At 45.2% G+C, this 18097-nt stretch overlaps 1 protein-coding gene across 1 annotated transcript in view; it reads right to left on the bottom strand.

The window, feature by feature from the left end:
- The window catches only part of LGR4 (leucine rich repeat containing G protein-coupled receptor 4), an 82533-nt gene extending 72580 nt beyond the window's left edge, over nucleotides 1-9953 (bottom strand). Inside the window, exon 1 of the mRNA XM_074841956.1 lies at nucleotides 9490-9953. Coding sequence (XP_074698057.1) covers nucleotides 9490-9674 — 185 coding nt within the window. The 5' untranslated portion in view covers nucleotides 9675-9953. The remainder of the gene's footprint in view (nucleotides 1-9489) is intronic.
- Between the last annotated feature and the right edge of the window lie 8144 nt (nucleotides 9954-18097).

The following is an 18097-nucleotide window of genomic DNA, read 5'->3' as shown; positions in this document are numbered from 1 at the left end:
TCTTCACTTTTCCAGATGAACCAACTATATCCACTACTGTTCTGGATCAGCATTTAGAAAAACAGCAAGGAAACTTCTGAAGTAAGAATTCTTTTTAAAAACATATGTATTGGAATTTTAAAAAGGACAGACAGGACACCCCTTACAAGAAATTTTAGTAACAAAGAAAGGACTGAAGCTAGACACTGCCAAGCCCTTTTAACAGACATGGAGCAGCAAGGTTCCCCAGATGTCCTCTCCTGACTCACACCATCTTCTCCTCCAAGGTGTGCTGCAACAGCACCAAACTGTCCCTGCTTTCCTGCTGGGGCTTTGGGGTTACAAGTACAGGAAAAACAAACTCTGACTTTACAAGCTAACACGCTGCAGTGTCCTTTCTGGATGCCAGGGAACAGTTGGTCCCATTTTGTGCTCTGAAAGGGGAAGTAATGTGCATAGGGGGAGACAGACCCCACGGCACATTCCAGCGGGACCCTTGCATCTGTGCTCACATCTTCCACACCTACTGAACACCAAATACCAACCACCACAGTGCCCAAATGGTTGAGAAAAAACCTTGCTTAGTATCACATATTGGGAAGAATGAAACACAACCACGGTGAACTCCACTGCATGGTCACATTAGTAATAACGCAATGCCAAAATGGTTTTGCTCTACATCTGGGGTTCTGGTCCCACGGCAAAACACAGGGCCACACAAAGAATGATGCCTTCGGCAAGAGCATTTTGATGGCTCACAGCAAACCTTGTGGCTAGCTTACCGATCTACCATGAAGTTTGAAGCCTCCAGCCCTCTGCCCTTACAGCCCCGTACACCGCTTGCAAAGACGGGAATGAAATATTCCATATGTTTCCTTTGTCAGTGACATGCCTATTGAAAGCACAGCCATGCCGCTCTCCCCGCTGGGGCACTGGGTCAAGCTATTCATCTGTAACCATGCAGATGTCAAGAAGGTAATGGGAAAACTCCCAAACAAAAACACATTTTCACAGAACAAGGTTATAAAATACACAACTGCATTTGCAGCATTATTAAGCTAAATTAAACAGGTTTAGGCCTCCCCTGCATACCTCTGAAATTGCACATCCATTTATGATTCATTGCTAATTGTATACCATTTAAAAGTCCAAACACATTTGCTCATAAATTTTAGGGTGAAAAAAGACCTTGCAAGACCTAGCATTCCTCCAGGATTGGTTGGGGACAGAGAGGAGGCGGCACACCACTTAAAAAAAAAAAAGTCTTTATATTTTAGTAAGAAAATGCTCAACTGAGAGTTGCAAAGACAGCTGTTTACTCTGAGGGCCTGACTCCTCAGGGTGCTCTCTCAACAACTTCCCCTGACTGGATTTTTCTTCATCTTTTCCTCAAGATAAAGAATTAGCACTTGCTTTCTTGGGAGAGGAAAAAAAAAAAAAAAATCCTTTTTCCTGCCCCAAAGACAGCATCTTCTGCATAACTTCTATTCCTTCTTCCAGACCACATTGATGGTTTGAGGTTTCTCCTGCATTTTTAATGCAAAGCTTACAGGAATTAGTTACTATATTTTTAAAAAAGTGATAGAGTTCTTAAGCTTTGTAATAGCCTTTCTACCCCTGAAGTAAAGAATTAACTTTAATATTTTCTTAACTTCAGATGAAAAAATACCCCCCAAAAAAAAATTCAGACTCAAAAATTACCTCAAGTGTAGCTTCACTGTGCCAAAATCCTGAGATTGAGTTGTCAAAAATCACCAACCATTGTCTGAATTATCAACAGGTAACAAAGTCATAAACCAAGATTTTTAATTACATGTGTATTTATCAATGTTAGATTTGAACAACATAAAGAACAAAAAAAACCACCCAATACTGGTGCACACTGAGCATCAGGTTTCAGCAACAGATGATATGTTTTAGAGTTATCTCATGTTATACCAACAAACATCTGACTACATTTAAAACTATCACTGGAGAATCATGAGATACCTTTTTCAATAATGAAAAAATGTACTGCTCTTATCTTCCACATGCTCATTACTTTACAGGTTTCCTTACTGAATTGTCAAATAGAAATGCAAAAAGCATACACAGGAAGGCCAAGGAATTATTTTTTGTTTCTGCCATGCTATGAAGACTGTTCTTCCTTTGAAAAGACAACAAATTAAACAAAATATATTGAATAACATGCTTTTTAATAGGTTTAAAAAAAGTAATGTCCAAAGCTTAGCCAACAAAGTTTACTAACTCCAAAACACAGTGTATGACTGAAACAGGCCACCTAAGAAAATTATGACTTCCCTAGAACTCAGTAAGTATAAACAGCAAATATAAAACAAACACCAGAAAAACGTGGCTAACAAAAAATTCATGAAGTGATTGATATTCTTACATCCTAAAAACAAACACATCCCTCACAGATGTCAGACCCCAGTCCATCAGGGAATATATATCGCTATCACCTGTTCAAAAATAGCTATCTGCATTTTTTAAAACATGTTATCATATTGACTGACATTATGTATAATGCCATCAGCTAGCTGTTATATATTCAAATTCAACAACAGTTTTTAGACACCTGCTTTAAACTGTTATTTTTGAGATCACTACAGTCCTCTCTGTTGTTTTGTGAAAGATTTATACTATTAATAACCTAAGTTGACTGGCTGTATGCAGAATGTGCTCTCAAATTCAGGGTGAAGCTGAAATACAGATTTCCCATAATCTTTCAGCAACAATAATATGTTTCTGGGAAGTGGAAAGTTCTGACCTTGTCACAATCCTGTAACAGTTAAATTATTCAACAGTAAAATAAAATGCATTCTGCTATTTCAACTATGTATTTTAAAATAAACGACATATGATTTGAAAATATTGGGAACTTGCAACTTCAGTGAAACTCACTGACAGCTGCAGTAACTCAGCACTTTAAAAAAAAAAAAAAAAGGGCAAAAAGGTCAACTGTTTTGCCAGGTAGATCACATGCCATTTCTGCATGATTTCATTATGCTTTCCAGGCACCCATACATCTAATGCTAGATGCTTCCAATTAGGACATACCAGCTTTATTTGGAACACAAAAGTGAATAAATCTGATTCTGAACAAAGGCATTCAAACATGTTTATAGTGAGGACAGTATTTATATAGTAACACCAAGATCTTCCTCTCCTCTGTGAGAGCCACTGTGACACCCATCGCTGCATGCAATCCTACATCAACCCAACCGGCTGCCCGTCTATCAGCAAAGGAAATATCAACTGCTACCTCCACATTTCCAAAAGGGTGGAGCAGGGCAAGCTGGCGGTGGGAGAGCATTAGGAACCAACATCACATGACCAGAAATCTTTCAGACCAAAGTTTAAGAACACCTTATCAGAAAACTGCAGTGATACCTGAAAGGCAGGTATGAAAAACTATGGAAGAGTATTTCCCTGTAGCAAAATCCTAGGTCACCACTGCAGCAGATGGTGAGTTGGCCAGGGACCTCTAACCCATGAAATGCTGTTGACACCTCTGTTAGCAAAGGTCTCATAACATTTAAATCTCTGTTGCCTCAATTCACAGGTTTCTTCAAAGAAGCATGGCTTCTTATCCTCTCTTATGTACCCTCTCCCACCTTTGTCTCCTATTTCTAGGATCATTCAGATCTCTCTAATTCTTCCTCAAGCTATTTTTGACTTTCTGCTCCTTCCGTAAAGAACCCCAAAACCACAACTTGGCAGCACAGTGCTGCTGCCCGAAACACATTCATCCCTTTAAGAGAATAACTGCTGGCCATGAAGTCCCATGTGGCCATGCAGAAGCTAACCGGCCCCATCCACTTCACTCCCTTGCTTGTTTGCAAAACAAGGAGCAGGCAAACCTGAGTTGTTGGCAAATCCTCCAGAACATAAACACATCATCAGCTCCTGCCCATTCCCAACAAGAGGACCATCTTTAGGAACAAGCTTTTAGGAAAAGCCTAAGAGTAGCCAGAAGAGGGAAGGGAGAGGAGGGTCTCTGACATTCAGAGACACTCACAGACCCACAGCAACCACGCTCTCTAAAATGAGAGATATGGGTGCTCAGCCCTTCTGAAATCTAGGCCAGTAATTTTCTCTGGGTAAATAAGAGCTTGTGTTCTGCAAAAATTGCTGGCTTAGATGTAGAATACAAAACAAATAAAGATCCTTGCGGAGGAGGTTTCTTTGGGTTTTGTTTTGTTTTTCAGGCCTTATATTACAGCTTCCATATTTTCCATCTCAAGCAGATAGTTACTAGTAAATTCCTCTCAAGAACTGAAAAGGTAATTATTTACTAGCATAAACTCGCTTACACTAAAGTCCAACTTTTTTCCATGCTGCAGACTTATCTTAGTATTTATTCCCCAAAGTCACACTTACAAGCCTCTGCCACTAAGCATCAAACAAGAAATGACATATTGCTGATATAAATGACCTCAACATACAAAATAAATGCCAGATACCTGACAAATTGCGTGCTATGGCAGGGCACTGGGCTTTCTGGAGGGAGGAATAAAAGAGGAAAACACCAAATTTGCTGCCAATAGAGAACATAAGAAGGATAACGAATACTTAAACTTTGAAACAACAACTTCACTTTTCTATGCACTACCTAAGAGCGTCTATTTTTTTACAAGCCCGACAGACAAATCAGCCAGTTTAAAATGAATCATAAAGAGTCCAATCCTTGGGTGAAATCTGCTGCAGAGACTGCCACTGGAGCCACTGGGCTCTGGTCCAGTCGCCAGGCATTGGATGCTGCACCAGCAAACTCAAGACCCTCTCCCGCCCGAGGGATTTCACAGGCCCATACAAACATAACGTTTCTGCCAACTAATAGGAATATTCATCTTTAAATGACATGACCATGTCTTTCCAAAAGAAGTATGGAAAGCATGCTTTCAAGAAGACAGAATAAGCCTTTTATTGCTTACCATCACATCACCAGCATGTGGTATAGGCAAGTGAAAACCTAAATGGTGTAACTGTAAAACCTTCAAACCTCTAATTAGATAAGGCTTTTCTATCTCAGGAGGACTGCAACTATGCTACATTTTCCAGACTCAAGGTCATGTCTGGACATCTTTACTTTTCACCATAATAACTCTGCTAGACAGCATTCAGAAAACCTCAGCCAGGTCCTTACTGTGCTTATCTGACCATAGCAGGATGCTAAATATCTGTGTGTTTGTACCGGATGTATTAGAAGAAGACACCTCACATCTACCTACTGCGTTTCATCACCATTCTACAAAAAATAAAGTGCCAGATGAAAAGACAAAAAATGTGCAAGCTCTGCTGAATCATTTTGCCATTTGCTCCATTTATGTAACTCAAACGTGAAGTAGTGTAGGTACTTTCAGATAGTCCGCATACTGAAAAGATAATCAACTCTGCAATTGCTGAAACAACCTGTGGTATGAAACAAGTAAGAAAAGGATTCTTCTCAACCGCCACATCTTGATCTTATAAAGCCAGTGCATAACACAGCACACAGAAAGACAGCCAGTAATAAGTTAAATGAGTAATAAAAACGAAAAGACCAAGATGACCATTTCATCCTGAAGGTCTATCCTCTAGGGCAGTCGGGACTCTCAAGGCGTCCTTTCACAACCCAAAGAAAGTAAAATTAAAGCAAGGGACCTTGCCATTCCCTGAAAATACAAGCAAGAAGCACTAAAAGGAAAATTACCTGCACTGGTTTTGTATTGCCAGTGCCCAAAATATAATAGCAGGCACTGAGAAGGGACTACATTCCTCATGGTTGTCAGGCAAGCCCCCATGTAAGATGTCTACGAAGCCATTATCTAGAATTACCTGCACAAGACTCACACAAGTATTAAATCCCTGAAACTGGAGTTCTCAAACTGACACCCATGAGAAACACAAGTACAAATATGCCCTACCATAACTTTCTTCCACTAACATGGATGTTTTCTAGCACATGGCACGTGCAGTATCATAGCAAAGACCAGGAGTGTACTACATTGATTAAAAACCCAAACAATCAACATTTTCACATTCTTGCATAGGCATCTCAACTTGCTAGACAACAGTTATTTTGCAAGAAAGCAAAATCACAGTCTTCATAAACAGAAAAACAGGCAGCTGGTAATTAAAAGTTACATAAACACCTACCTAAATTATACAGAACAAATGGCCGCCTACAGTAAAAGTATCAAGTAATTATCCCTGGTCATGTCCTTCTGACTCCCTCTGAGCTCCTTCCCATCCATCCATTCTCTCCCCTCCAGCCCCTCAGAGAGTCTGGATCTAGTGCTGCCACCTCTTTCTTTTCCAGCACTTACATATCTCCCAAAGATCTCTTTACCAAGATGACTGTGGTTGGGACGACGTACTCACCTTTCTTTATTCAAATTCCATCTCTCAAAGCACACTGATGACTCAAAAGTAATAAGTAGATACTCTGTCCTTCCAAGCTGCTCAGTCTGATGCAACTACCCTCACATGACCACACCGTACTTCAGTGACCATATAACCCCCCTGCCCTGACCCCAGTCCTTCTCTCCCTGCACCCCAGCATTATGGCAGGAACACGTTTAGCCAGGTGTGAATGCAGTGGAGCATTCAATGCGTGTTCCACAAAAAAATCTGCCATGTTTGGAGGAGCTTTCTAACCACCACAGTAAGCAAGGAATGAGCAGCGGATCAGTCAAGAGCTGAACAAACAGATATAAGGAAAGAGAAGAACAATCTGAAAGGATACGCTTTTGAGACTCTACAGAAATCACTGCCTGACCATTTGTGGCAGCCCAAGAAACATGGCTGTATTTTAAAAATACTCGTTGGAAGTTACGTTAAATGATTACAATTAATGCAAAGAAATTAAGACTGCAGGAAAACAGAAGTAGTAAAAATTAAATACCAATCCCCTTCCACGGTTCTCAACTGCCTTAAAACTCATTCACTGTCAACTTGGGTGAATTGTGATTAACTTTTCTTCAGTTGCTCCCTCCTGGCCAAAGCCAAAATGTAGGCACAACTCTGCTTTAGTATCACAGAATATCACTTGTAACACTCTTTCAGCCATCTCTACACTACGGACTCTCTGCTGCTATAGCTATAATCAAAAAAAGCCCTGTGGCAATGCTAAGGGGATTTCCTGGCATCTATGCTGCCTGAGATGAAGCACAGAAAAGCTTTCTTCTCTTCACGTACCTAAGATGCTTTGCCATCACACAAACATGTCAGCTAAGGGGTGTGATTTTATTTTTTTTTTTTTTTTTAACTCCACACAAGCCAACTCAATTCTCTGGCAAAACTATACATCACACAGCCCAAGCATGTCAGAAATGAGTTTTCTATTGCCTACAAAATTTTTCTACATACCCTAAAATTCCAGCAGCCTCGGCTACAACAGAGACTATTCAAGCTCCTAAGTGCCAAGAAGTCACCCATTTTTTCCCCTTCTGTAATTAAGGAAGCAGGAACTGAACACAAATGGGGACCAAGAGTATCCTTTACTGCCACAGAACAAGATAGCCAAGAAGTTTCTACTCAAGTTTGAAGAACATAAAACCAGCAGCTACTCAAACTCCTCCCAAAACACGCTGAAGTGCTTGCAGGTCTCTTCTCACTTTTGTCATAAGCATTGAGTCGGCCTCTGGAAATTTACCTGCACAGTAAGGAGGAACTTACAAACTGAAACTCTTTGGCAACCTTATCTCTAATGGGTGTTGGCTATGACGACTTGTACTCATTAGACAACCAGTGCCATGTTGCAGACATGCAGGGGTGTACCAAGCCCTTTTTACAAGACAGCCAGACAACACTGAAGCCATAAAACCTCACGTTTAAATGCAGCTTTTACTAGATTGGCTTCAAGTACTTTATGAAATTGGGTAACTTCCCTGTTTTATGTGTGGAGCAAAGAGAAGACAGTTTACAAGCGAGTTCAAGGCTTCACGATGGCAGGTCCTGACTCCCTACCCCAAACACTCACAAAACACCGTTTCTGCCACAGAAAAACCACCACAAAGTGAGCTCCCAGTAACACTGTATGAACACAAAAACAAAATGTTTAAGTGCAGGTAACAACCGAGACGTGTAACTTTTGCCATTCATCAAGCACCACACAAGCAAAAGGCCCGGTAATCTTTCTCCACCCAGCCTGAACAATTAAAAGAAAAAAATAATCCAAACAGGTAGGAGAAACTGGAAACCTGCTCAGTAAACAAAACCTTCAGTAACTAAGAATCAGACTCCCTTTGCATATTAAATAAGTGTAGGCAAACAAAGTGGGAAAAAAAGTGACATTTTCAAAGGCATACACCACTACTGTATTTTGACAACGCAGCAGTTCAGTACCGCTCTGAAACCACGTGCCGTCATTTGCAGTAGCGCGCTCTGTATTCTATGTTGTAAATGCAGCGAAGCTTCAGTAATAGCAGACCTGACCACTGGCCCATACAAGACCTCGCTCCAGCCTGTGAAATCTTTGCTGAGAAGCAGGGCAAGACTGACAGGTTTTATTGTGAAACTTAACAGGTTTGTGGATTAGCAAAACTACCATATTGAAAGCTGCAAATCCCTCTTCGCTCATGTCTCTACAGAACAGAGTGTTCATTCTTCAATTAAAATTTTATTATTAAAGTTACCAAAACTGAACACAAGATGCACCAGTTTGTGCCTGCTTTATAACGTCATCATAGGATACCAGAGAAAGCGTTTTAAGAATTTGTATTTTTCTACATCCGCAAACAAAACTCGACAAAGCTCCTGAGGCTTGTTTGTTTTTTTTCAAGGTTCAGCTGTGTACCCCATACTGAGAAATTTTGCAAAAGCGAGGGCATCCTTATTTAATTGGATTTACGTACGCTGCGGACTGAAAATGCCTTGACTTTTGGGAGAAGATCGGCCAGCCTGGGAACTGGTTTCTGGAGAAAACTGAAGAGAAAGGCGCTTCGGGGGGCGAGGATATCGCGTAGAGACATTCATGTGCAGGCAGCAGTCACCCCCCCGCCTCAGGACGGCACCAGGAACGACCCGGCCCCCCCCAAACCCCACCGGGCTCTCCCCCAGGACCCGAGCAGCTCGCCCGTGCCTCGCTCCGCTAACCCTCCTGGCCTTTTAAATCTCCGAGGCCGATGCCTTCGGGGTCCCGGAGGGCTCTGCCGGGCCTGCTCACCTCCGTCCGCCGGAGCCCTGGGGCACACGCCGGGCCCCCCGCGGGGCGCCGAGGAGCGGGGCGGCGCCCGGGGCCAGGTGCCGCCGCCCCGGGCCCCCGCCGCCCTCACCTGCCCCAGCGGGGCCGGGCCCTGCGTGCGGGCCCCGCCGCTGCCCACAGGCCGCCCCCCGCGGGCCGGACCGGGCCGGGAGCGCGGCAGCCCCGGGGGCGGCCGCGTTACACCCGCAGCAGCGACAACAAACACATAAACACGCCATTATCGGGGTTTTTTCTTGAATAAAAGGGGGACAAAGCACCCGCCCACCGGCCCCAACCACCCCCTCCCCGCGGCTACCTGCCCGCCCCCCGCCCCGACTCACAGGGCGTGCGTGAAGGCGCTGAGTCCCGGGGGCACGGCGGCCAGCCCCCGCCCGGAGCAGTCCACGCCGCGGTCGCCGTCGCAGCTGCAGGAGGCCGGGCAGGGCGGGGGGGACGCCCCGCCGCTGGGCCCGGCCCAGCTCCCCAGGCCCCAGGCGACGAGGCCGAGCAGAGCGAGGCACCGCATCGCCGGCCCCCGCCGACCGCCGGCCAGCCTCCCCCGGCCCGGCTCGGCTCGGCCTGCCGCTCTCCGCGTCCCGAACCGCCCCCCCGCCCCCCTACTTCACGGGCTGGCGGAAAAAAATATACCAAAAAATAGCAACAACGACAACAAAATAAAAATAAAAAAGGCGCCTCCGGCCGGCGCGGCGCGGCCCTGGGGCTGCCTCAGCGGCGCGCCCGGGAAGCCAGCCCTCCGCCGCCCGCCCGCCCCATCCAACGCCCGCAGCGCCCGTCGCCACCGCTCATCTCAGCCCAGCAGGTACCGCGCGGGGGCGGCCATGGCCGGCCGGCCCGCGCCGCTGCCGGCGGTGGCGGTCCCCGGGGAGCGCCGGCGGCCGTGCGCCCCGGGCCCTGCGGCTGCTGCGGCGGGGCTGCCTGCGGCGGGGCTGCCCTGGGCGCCCGCCCGCCCCTCCCGGCCCTCGCTCGCTGCGAGCCGCGGCCGCCGCTCTGCGCCCGGCGCCGAGGTGCGTATGCTAATGAGGCGGCCGCCCCCGCGCCCCTATTGGCGCAGAGCGGGCGCGGGGGCGGGCCAGATGCAAAACAGAGCTCGGCCCAAGCCAACGGGGGCGGAGGGGGCGGAGCCGGGCTCCGCCCCCTCCCCGCGCTCCCGCCGCGCCCCCGGGGCCGCTCCCCGGGCCCCCCCCCGCCCCCCCGGCCCGGTGCCCGTCGGGGCGCTCCTGGCCACTGAAACGAGACGGCACGAGCGGAGGGGCCTGTGGCCGAGAGCAGCGCCGCACCACCGCACGACCCATGGCCGCTCCCAGACCCGCATACACCCCCCCCGCTCCGCACCGGTATGAACGGCTCCCCGGGCTCGCGGCGGGAGGCGACAAAGGCAGCAGCCGGCTGCCGGGCCCCGTGCGGGGACCAGAACGACAGAATCCCGACGGGTAGTGCCCGTCCATCGTCCCGGAGCGAGGACACGGGGCCATGCCGCCTCTCTTCCTCACCCGCCTGAAGCATTTGACCCTCCTCCTGCCCCCGCGGGAGCAACTGCATCACAAACTTAAAACCGTTTTGCTTTTAAAGAACTGGTTCCGTGGCACACAAAAACACCACCACCGATGGGATCTGGCTTTTATAAGACCTATACATTGTAATCAAACCTGTACCGGCAGCCAGTCTGTGTCCTCTTCTCCTTATTGCCTTAAAAAAAAAGAAAACCAACAAAAACAAAACTTGAAAACCCATCTATCCTTGTGGTTCGGACCCTCCATCACTCTGCGTGCACTGCGTTTCTCTTAACCAACTTGTGGGGTTTTCTAAATGCTTTCTTTTGGATGCTTCTAACCTGCAGCCACCACCAAGAATGAGCCAGGTACACGTTCAGCTCGGCTCACCCGCCCACTGTGCCCCACACCATCACCGTATCATACTGGGGATCTCACAGCAGCACTCGGGTAACACCAGTTGGGACCTCTCATTGTTGGCTCGCTCTGGTCTAGACCCTGTAACGGGCTCTGAGCCGACAGACCTGGCTGAAGCAAGCGCTCTAAAGGCACTGGAGCCTGCCACAGCGACCAACACTCACACCATCGACCCCCCATGTCTTGTTTGGATGCTCTGAACCCACGTGGGGAGTTGCCTGCCCAGCTCTGCCACCGACACAGTCCCCAGCTGCAGCCTGAACCCAGGCAGATGCCTGCGCAGCCCAACCTACACAGCACAGCTACCCAGAGAGCCTGCTACAGAACTGAGCTTTCCTAAACCCTTCTGCCCCTACATAGGTAGGGAGGTATTGTTCTGATCATTTTGTGGGTAGATGATGGAAGAGCACAGAAACATGCAAGTGGCTCACAACCTGCCTCCAGGGAGATGGGACAAACCACACCGCTATGCGCACACCGAGCTCCGCTGACCTCCCCGAAGCCAGGAGCAGATTTCACCGAATCACAGAATCATCAAGGTTGGAAAAGACCTTGAAGATCATCCAGTCCAACCATTAACCTAACACTGACAGTTCCCAACTCCACCAGATCCCTCAGCACTGTGTCGACCCTACTCTTAAACCCCTTCAGGGATGGGGACTCCACCACTGCCCTGGGCAGCCCATTCCAACGCCCAGCAAACCCTTCTGGAAATAAATGCTTCCTAATATCTAGTCTAAACCTTCCCTGTGCAACTTGAGGCCATTCACTCTTGTCCTATCACTTATTACTTGGTTAAAGTGACTCATCCCCAGCTCTCTGCACCCTCCTCTCAGGCAGTTGTAGAGGGCGATGAGGTCTCCCCTCAGCCTCCTCTTCTCCAGACTAAACCCCCCCAGTTCCCTCAGCCGCTCCCCATCAGACCTGTGCTCCAGACCCTGCACCAGCTTCATTGCCCTTCTCTGGACACGCTCGAGTCATTCAATGGCCTTTTTGGAGTGAGGGGCCCAAAACTGAACACAGTCATCTCCAGCAAACCATGCACTGAACCCTCGCTCCAAAGCAAGAGCAACCTTGCAAGCGTTTCAACACGGCGCGGTGGCACATACTTCAAGTTGCTGCAGTCACATACAAAAAATCCCAAATACCCCACATGCACGGCGAGTCAAATGCGTTGGGGATGAGGCACACTTGCTCCCAGCAGACATGCAGTGAAGAGGCAGCGTTCACAGCAACCCCAGCCCGGCACCAGTGCTCTGATGCAGGTGCAGGGGTCAGGCGTGGAGGGGCCCGTACCTTACCCTCTACCTTACCAAGGGCTGCCCTTACCAACACGGACATTGCAGAGGACGCTCTCCACGCTGGGCTGAGGTCTGAGCTAATCACACCTTCCTCACGCTGACTGAGGTGGGGGAAAAGAAGAAAAGTGTCAGCTTAAAACTGGTCATTTGGTGGAATTTAAAAATCAGGCATGTAAATGGTGGAGAGCAGAAGATTTAAAATCATCTGTGCTCAGGAAGGTAGAGTACACACTGAGGACCCTGGAAATACAGACCTTCCAGCCACCACCTCCACCTCCTACATCTCTCCTCATCATTTCGTCAACTGTTAATTCCCTTCTAAAAATGTTAACATTATTTTACCTAGTTACTAAAAATATTATTCTCCTCCATACTGGGAATCCTGTTCCTGATGCACTGATTTTGTATGAACATCATCGTTCATCACTGCAAAAATAAGGTCATTTTAATAACTCGCTGTGTGCTTGTGAGCAGTACAAAGTTCTCACCAAAGCTGAATTTACCAATGTACGATAAAGCTTTGCCATACATATGTAGACACACATGGTTATCTCTCGTCCTTCTCCCTGGTTGATCTTGGCAGGGGAAACATGTCAAGTCAAAACCATGTTTTTCTAACAACTGTCGGGGTCAAAGACACTGCACATTCATGTCACTGTCTCTGTGCCGGCTCTCAGGAACAACGATGGAGGAGCAGCAACCAGAGTATCAGGGAAAAAAATATTAAAAGGAATTATTTTCTAGACATACTTCTACAAAACAGACCCAAACCAATCCAGATAAGAAAAAGTGACCTTTTTTCTCCCCACTGACAAAGAAAAATAGCAAAGCGCTTATACTCACTCTGCAAATAGTCTCACTTCACTAACCAAAGATAATGGGAGCAGAAATGGCCCTCAGTGCCTGAACGGCGTTCAGAAGATGAATAGTAGCGTGGAGCATACCTTGTACTGCAGTACAACCTGCAACACCCGCAGAACTTCTCTTCTGGAAAAAAAAGGATAAAAGATTTCTAGTAAAAGCAGAATAACGAAGCACTTGTTTTTTTCATCCTTTGAAACACGAATAGTTTAGCTTTTCCTCTGAATCCTTGTCCAGTTTCAATCTTTTCCCAGCTTTGCTTCAGGTGTTTTTTCCTTAATGGAGCTGTCTCAAGTCTCCATCTTCCAAACTCCTGTCCTAGGAGCAATCCACTTGTCCTTTCTACTCAGAGGATACTGCTTTGCTGCTTCCAGTTAGTCTAACACTCATTCTGATAAATTAACTTCAATACTTTCCTTAATTTTTCAACCTCTGCTAGCACCGTTGGAACACTACTTCTTTCTCCTTTCCATCAACAGCCCACATTTCTCTCTTTTTTTTATGCAGCAACCTGTTTGCAGGCATTTATTGATTTAATTTTCCTTTATAAGGAAGGCCCTAATGTTTATTGCAAAGCTGGTTTATTTGTGTGACAAAGATCTACATGCTAACATATTTTTAAGCTGAAAAAAATAATGGGTACATTTTATTAAATTACCTATTTAAATAAAAACTGTACACATGGACTTTGAAATTATCACAGTTTAAAAAGTTAGTCTGAACCAATCCTCAATGCCACAAATTCCAAGGAGCATCCTTCAAAATAGAGCATAAGGCAACAATCAACGTGTTTCATTAAAAAAAAAAAAAAACACAAAACCAAACTTCAAAGAAGAGAAAAATTCCAAGGTGTTCTTTAAAGCAGGTGAAGGAGATGAGGATCTAACAACCAAATACAAAAAAATAAATGAAATATTCACTTTGGTTGAGCTGTGAAGAAACTATGCTCTGCTCTTCTTCAGGGAAACTGGGAAGCCCCATAAACCTGTCTATCACTGTGTAAGATCTTCAGGATTTAGAACCTGATGTATAGGCAAGCATTCATGAAACTTTTGTCAGGCATTTGCTGAAAAGGCATTAGGAAAACTTGAAAGACATTGGGAAAAATGACAAAAAATCTGGACATTGGATTTTTTCTGCTATTGCCATGAAACCGTCTAGCAACATAACCACTTCTGACAAAAATCCGACAAAAATCCCACTTAAAAGACATGAATTCATTTGGATCTGATGGGAGTTTTATGTGAAAGAACATGCAGATTAAGACCTGAAGCAGAGACATAAAAATAAAAACAATTTGAAGTTTGACTAGAGCAGCAGAACTCCCCAAGGCTGAACCTCTGCCATGGGAGGATGGCAGGTGAATGAGAATGTAAAGCTCATAGTTAAAAACTTTGTGTTGCTTTAAGAAGTGGTTAGATTTTATAAAACATGTAGCTCACAGAATCACAGACTCATCTAGGTTGGAAAGAACCTTGAAGATCATCCAGTCCAACCATTAACCTCACACCGACAGTTCCCAACTCCACCAGATCCCTCAGCACTGTGGTGACCCTACTCTTAAACCCCTCCAGGGATGGGGACTCCACCACTGCCCTGGGCAGCCCATTCCAACACCCAACAACCCCTTCTGGAAAGAAATACTTCCTATTATCTAGTCTAAACCTTCCCTAGTGCAACTTGAGGCCATTCCCTCTTGTCCTGTTACTTGTTACTTGGATAAAGTGACTCATCCCCAGCTCTCTGCACCCTCCTCTCAGGCAGTTGTTGAGGGCGATGAGGTCTCCCCTCAGCCTCCTCTTCTCCAGACTAAACCCCCCCAGTTCCCTCAGCTGCTCCCCATCAGACCTGTGCTCCAGACCCTGCACCAGCTTCGTTGCCCTTCTCTGGACACGCTCGAGTAATTCAATTAGTGAGGGGCCCAAAACTGAACCCAGTCATCAAGGTGTGGCCTCACCAGGGCCGAGTACAGGGGCAAGATCACTTCCCTGTCCCTGATGGCCACGCTATTGCTGATACAAGCCACGTTAATTTTCTTCTATAAAATATTCATTTCAAGCACAGCGTGATCAAGATTTTCTACAGACGTTCTAGCACAAAATACTTTTACCATTAAGACAAATCAAATGATAGTCAAAGTGAAATCAGCTCACAACCAGATGGTTTATATATGACGAGTAAGTACTTCACAGGGAAGGGGTTACAAAGAAGTACGTTATTCAGTGAAGACAGAGACACTGTTATTAAAAGCTGAATAGGGAAACAACCTGCAAGAATGAAAACCTAACAGCTCAGAGCCAAGCCTACCCATTAATTCAATTGCTGAAAAGGCAACCTCCATATCCACTGATACATATTTTATGCATTTTGGCATATTTCACAATATGTGGCCAACTGAGAAGTAGCGAGAGGAGCACTTTAGGTGAGAAGGCAGGCAAGGGAGCAGGCAGGGGGGCAGGGCTGTGACTCTCCAGCAGCATCTAGCAGGGGCAAGCGCTTGCCCTGTTGGTACCCCTTTCCCTGAGATCCTCCATAGGAAACAGCAAGAATCTTAGTTTTTAAGTCACACAGCCTATTTTTAACTTTTTTTTTTTTTTTATAAACCACTGAACTGCTGACCAGTATAAAATTTAAGGCAGGACATTATACTAGGAATTAAAAAACCTAAACAAAGCAATGCTTTAAGGGTGAAATTTGCCTTTGCAGAGGACCATCTTAAGGATTATGTAGCTTTAAATCCTCCTTAAACCCTATTTTGAAGAATTATAGTGGAGCCCAAGTAATGTAAAGGAGCAAACTTAACTTCAGTGATAAATTATTCCCAGAACATGCCCATGATCCTAAGCTGTTTAGCAAAATATTATTAAAGCTCTTCTGTTAGAGTGAATAAAACCCTTTTGTTTAAATTCTTTATCAAAGAAAACTCGATTTGATACATTACCTATCATCACCACAGAATAACCCAAATGCTTTGGGAAAAAAAAATACACATGAAGAAATACATGGGGTCTTATAAGGGAACAATTAATCATAATGTAATCATTTGGTAACAAACGATTTTCAGTGCAGTGCTAACAAATGATTTCTTTTAAGTCACAGATATGAGAACATCCCTGATGCAGACCAAGGGAATACACTCCCCCATAGGTTTTGAGTTGAATTTTCCATCAGTATAAATTAAACCAGTAACATTCCTGGGTGCAATGTATTGATTTAAATCATGTTGCACACATGCCTGATACCTCATTTTGGCATGTTCTCTGAAATGACTAGGTGACTGCACGAGTGATTTCTTCCTGTATGTGGAGCCTTGAGAATGAACAGAAGTGTTGGTTTTGTTTTGTTATACAATTGCTCATCTCTATCTAACACTTTGTGTTGTTCTTTGTCTCTCACTCAAATGCTGCAGTGTTACAAAAAATTTGTTTTGATTCATATTTGGAAGCAGTATAAACATTACTAATCTGTGGGTGGCTTAGTTTCTGTAGGATTGAGTTTAAATTGCTCTGAAAAGCTCTTACAGTTACACGGCAACTGACTCAACCATTGTCGGCAGAGTTCTTATTACCGGAGTAACTGAGGAATCCCAGCCTTATTTTAAGTGGTTTGTATCTTGGGGGGAGGAAGGGAAGCGAACTGCTAAGTAATTAAGATTTATCATCACATTGCTCTATCAGATACTAAGCCATCTTCAAAATTTGGGGCATAAGCATACACTAGCCATTTTGGCTCTATTTTATCCTATTTTATCCTCCCTGCCAATTTTTTATCCTTGTCATTTTGCTCACTGCTAAGTTATTTCCCATAATTTCTGCCTGGCTTGCCATGCAGAGAGGTTCAAGTTTGTTCCGTACTGTGGGGTTAATGCAAAAATGACTGCACCTGCAAAACAAAGCCAAAAGCTGCAAATGCCAGAGCACTATCGTTTGTCCAGAGAACAGTCCTGCTTTTAACTCACAGAAGACAGGTTGTTACGGTTCTTCTGCCAGGTGGCACCACTCGCCAAGCCACGCTTAACCCAAAGCTTGCCTTCAGTATTTGCAGATAGGGTGTATGCTGCAGAACAAAATCCAGACAAATAAATCACTTAGAAGCCATGAGTGCTTCTGCCCTTGGGGACTGGCTTGTTTGGAGGCAGCCGACTCATTTCTGGAAATATTTTTATGATGTCTTCTCTTTTATTAGATATTGAAAAGGGTATATAAAAGCTGAAAGAAATTCTTCAAGTTTTGAAATCACAACCAAGGCTAAAGGTCATAGTATGTATTTCCACTGCAGAGGGGCTGGTGCCGATTCAAGGACTGACACACGCTAACACTGGTGCTAACAAGGGAGCCAGGCACTTTTCAAAGATACTTTTGGTGCAGGGCAGCAAACGTACCAGCCAGATGAATCGCTACTTGGGACGTATAGCCACTGGCCACCACACCAAGAATGGCCTAACAACATGGTATTAATGCCTAGCCTGCCAGACAGGACATGGAAATTAGTGTGAAAACTTTGGGGGACACCTAGGATGAAGCAACAAACAAACTTATTTGGCAATGCTCAATAGACCACTGAAACTTCAAGAGACACAACCATCACTTTTCGTAACTGCAATCCTTTATCATCATGATCTTTTTTTTTTTTTTTGCTTTACTAGTTGCATTCTGCTTGTCTAATTAGAATTACTCTATTTCATTTGAATATGTCCTCACATTTATCTAAAGCTGTTGCTGTATATGGTTAAATTGCAGCATGACCTGTGTCAATGCCAGCAGTGGCTCAGAAAGACACGTTATACACATTTAATACTTCCATGAAACAACAAGACAATACAATTTCTTATGGACTCCACATTTATCATGGAGACAACT

Source organism: Strix aluco, chromosome 16 (genome assembly GCF_031877795.1).
Source record: "Strix aluco isolate bStrAlu1 chromosome 16, bStrAlu1.hap1, whole genome shotgun sequence".
Lineage (NCBI taxonomy): Eukaryota > Metazoa > Chordata > Aves > Strigiformes > Strigidae > Strix > Strix aluco.
This window is presented reverse-complemented; position numbering and strand designations above follow the sequence as displayed.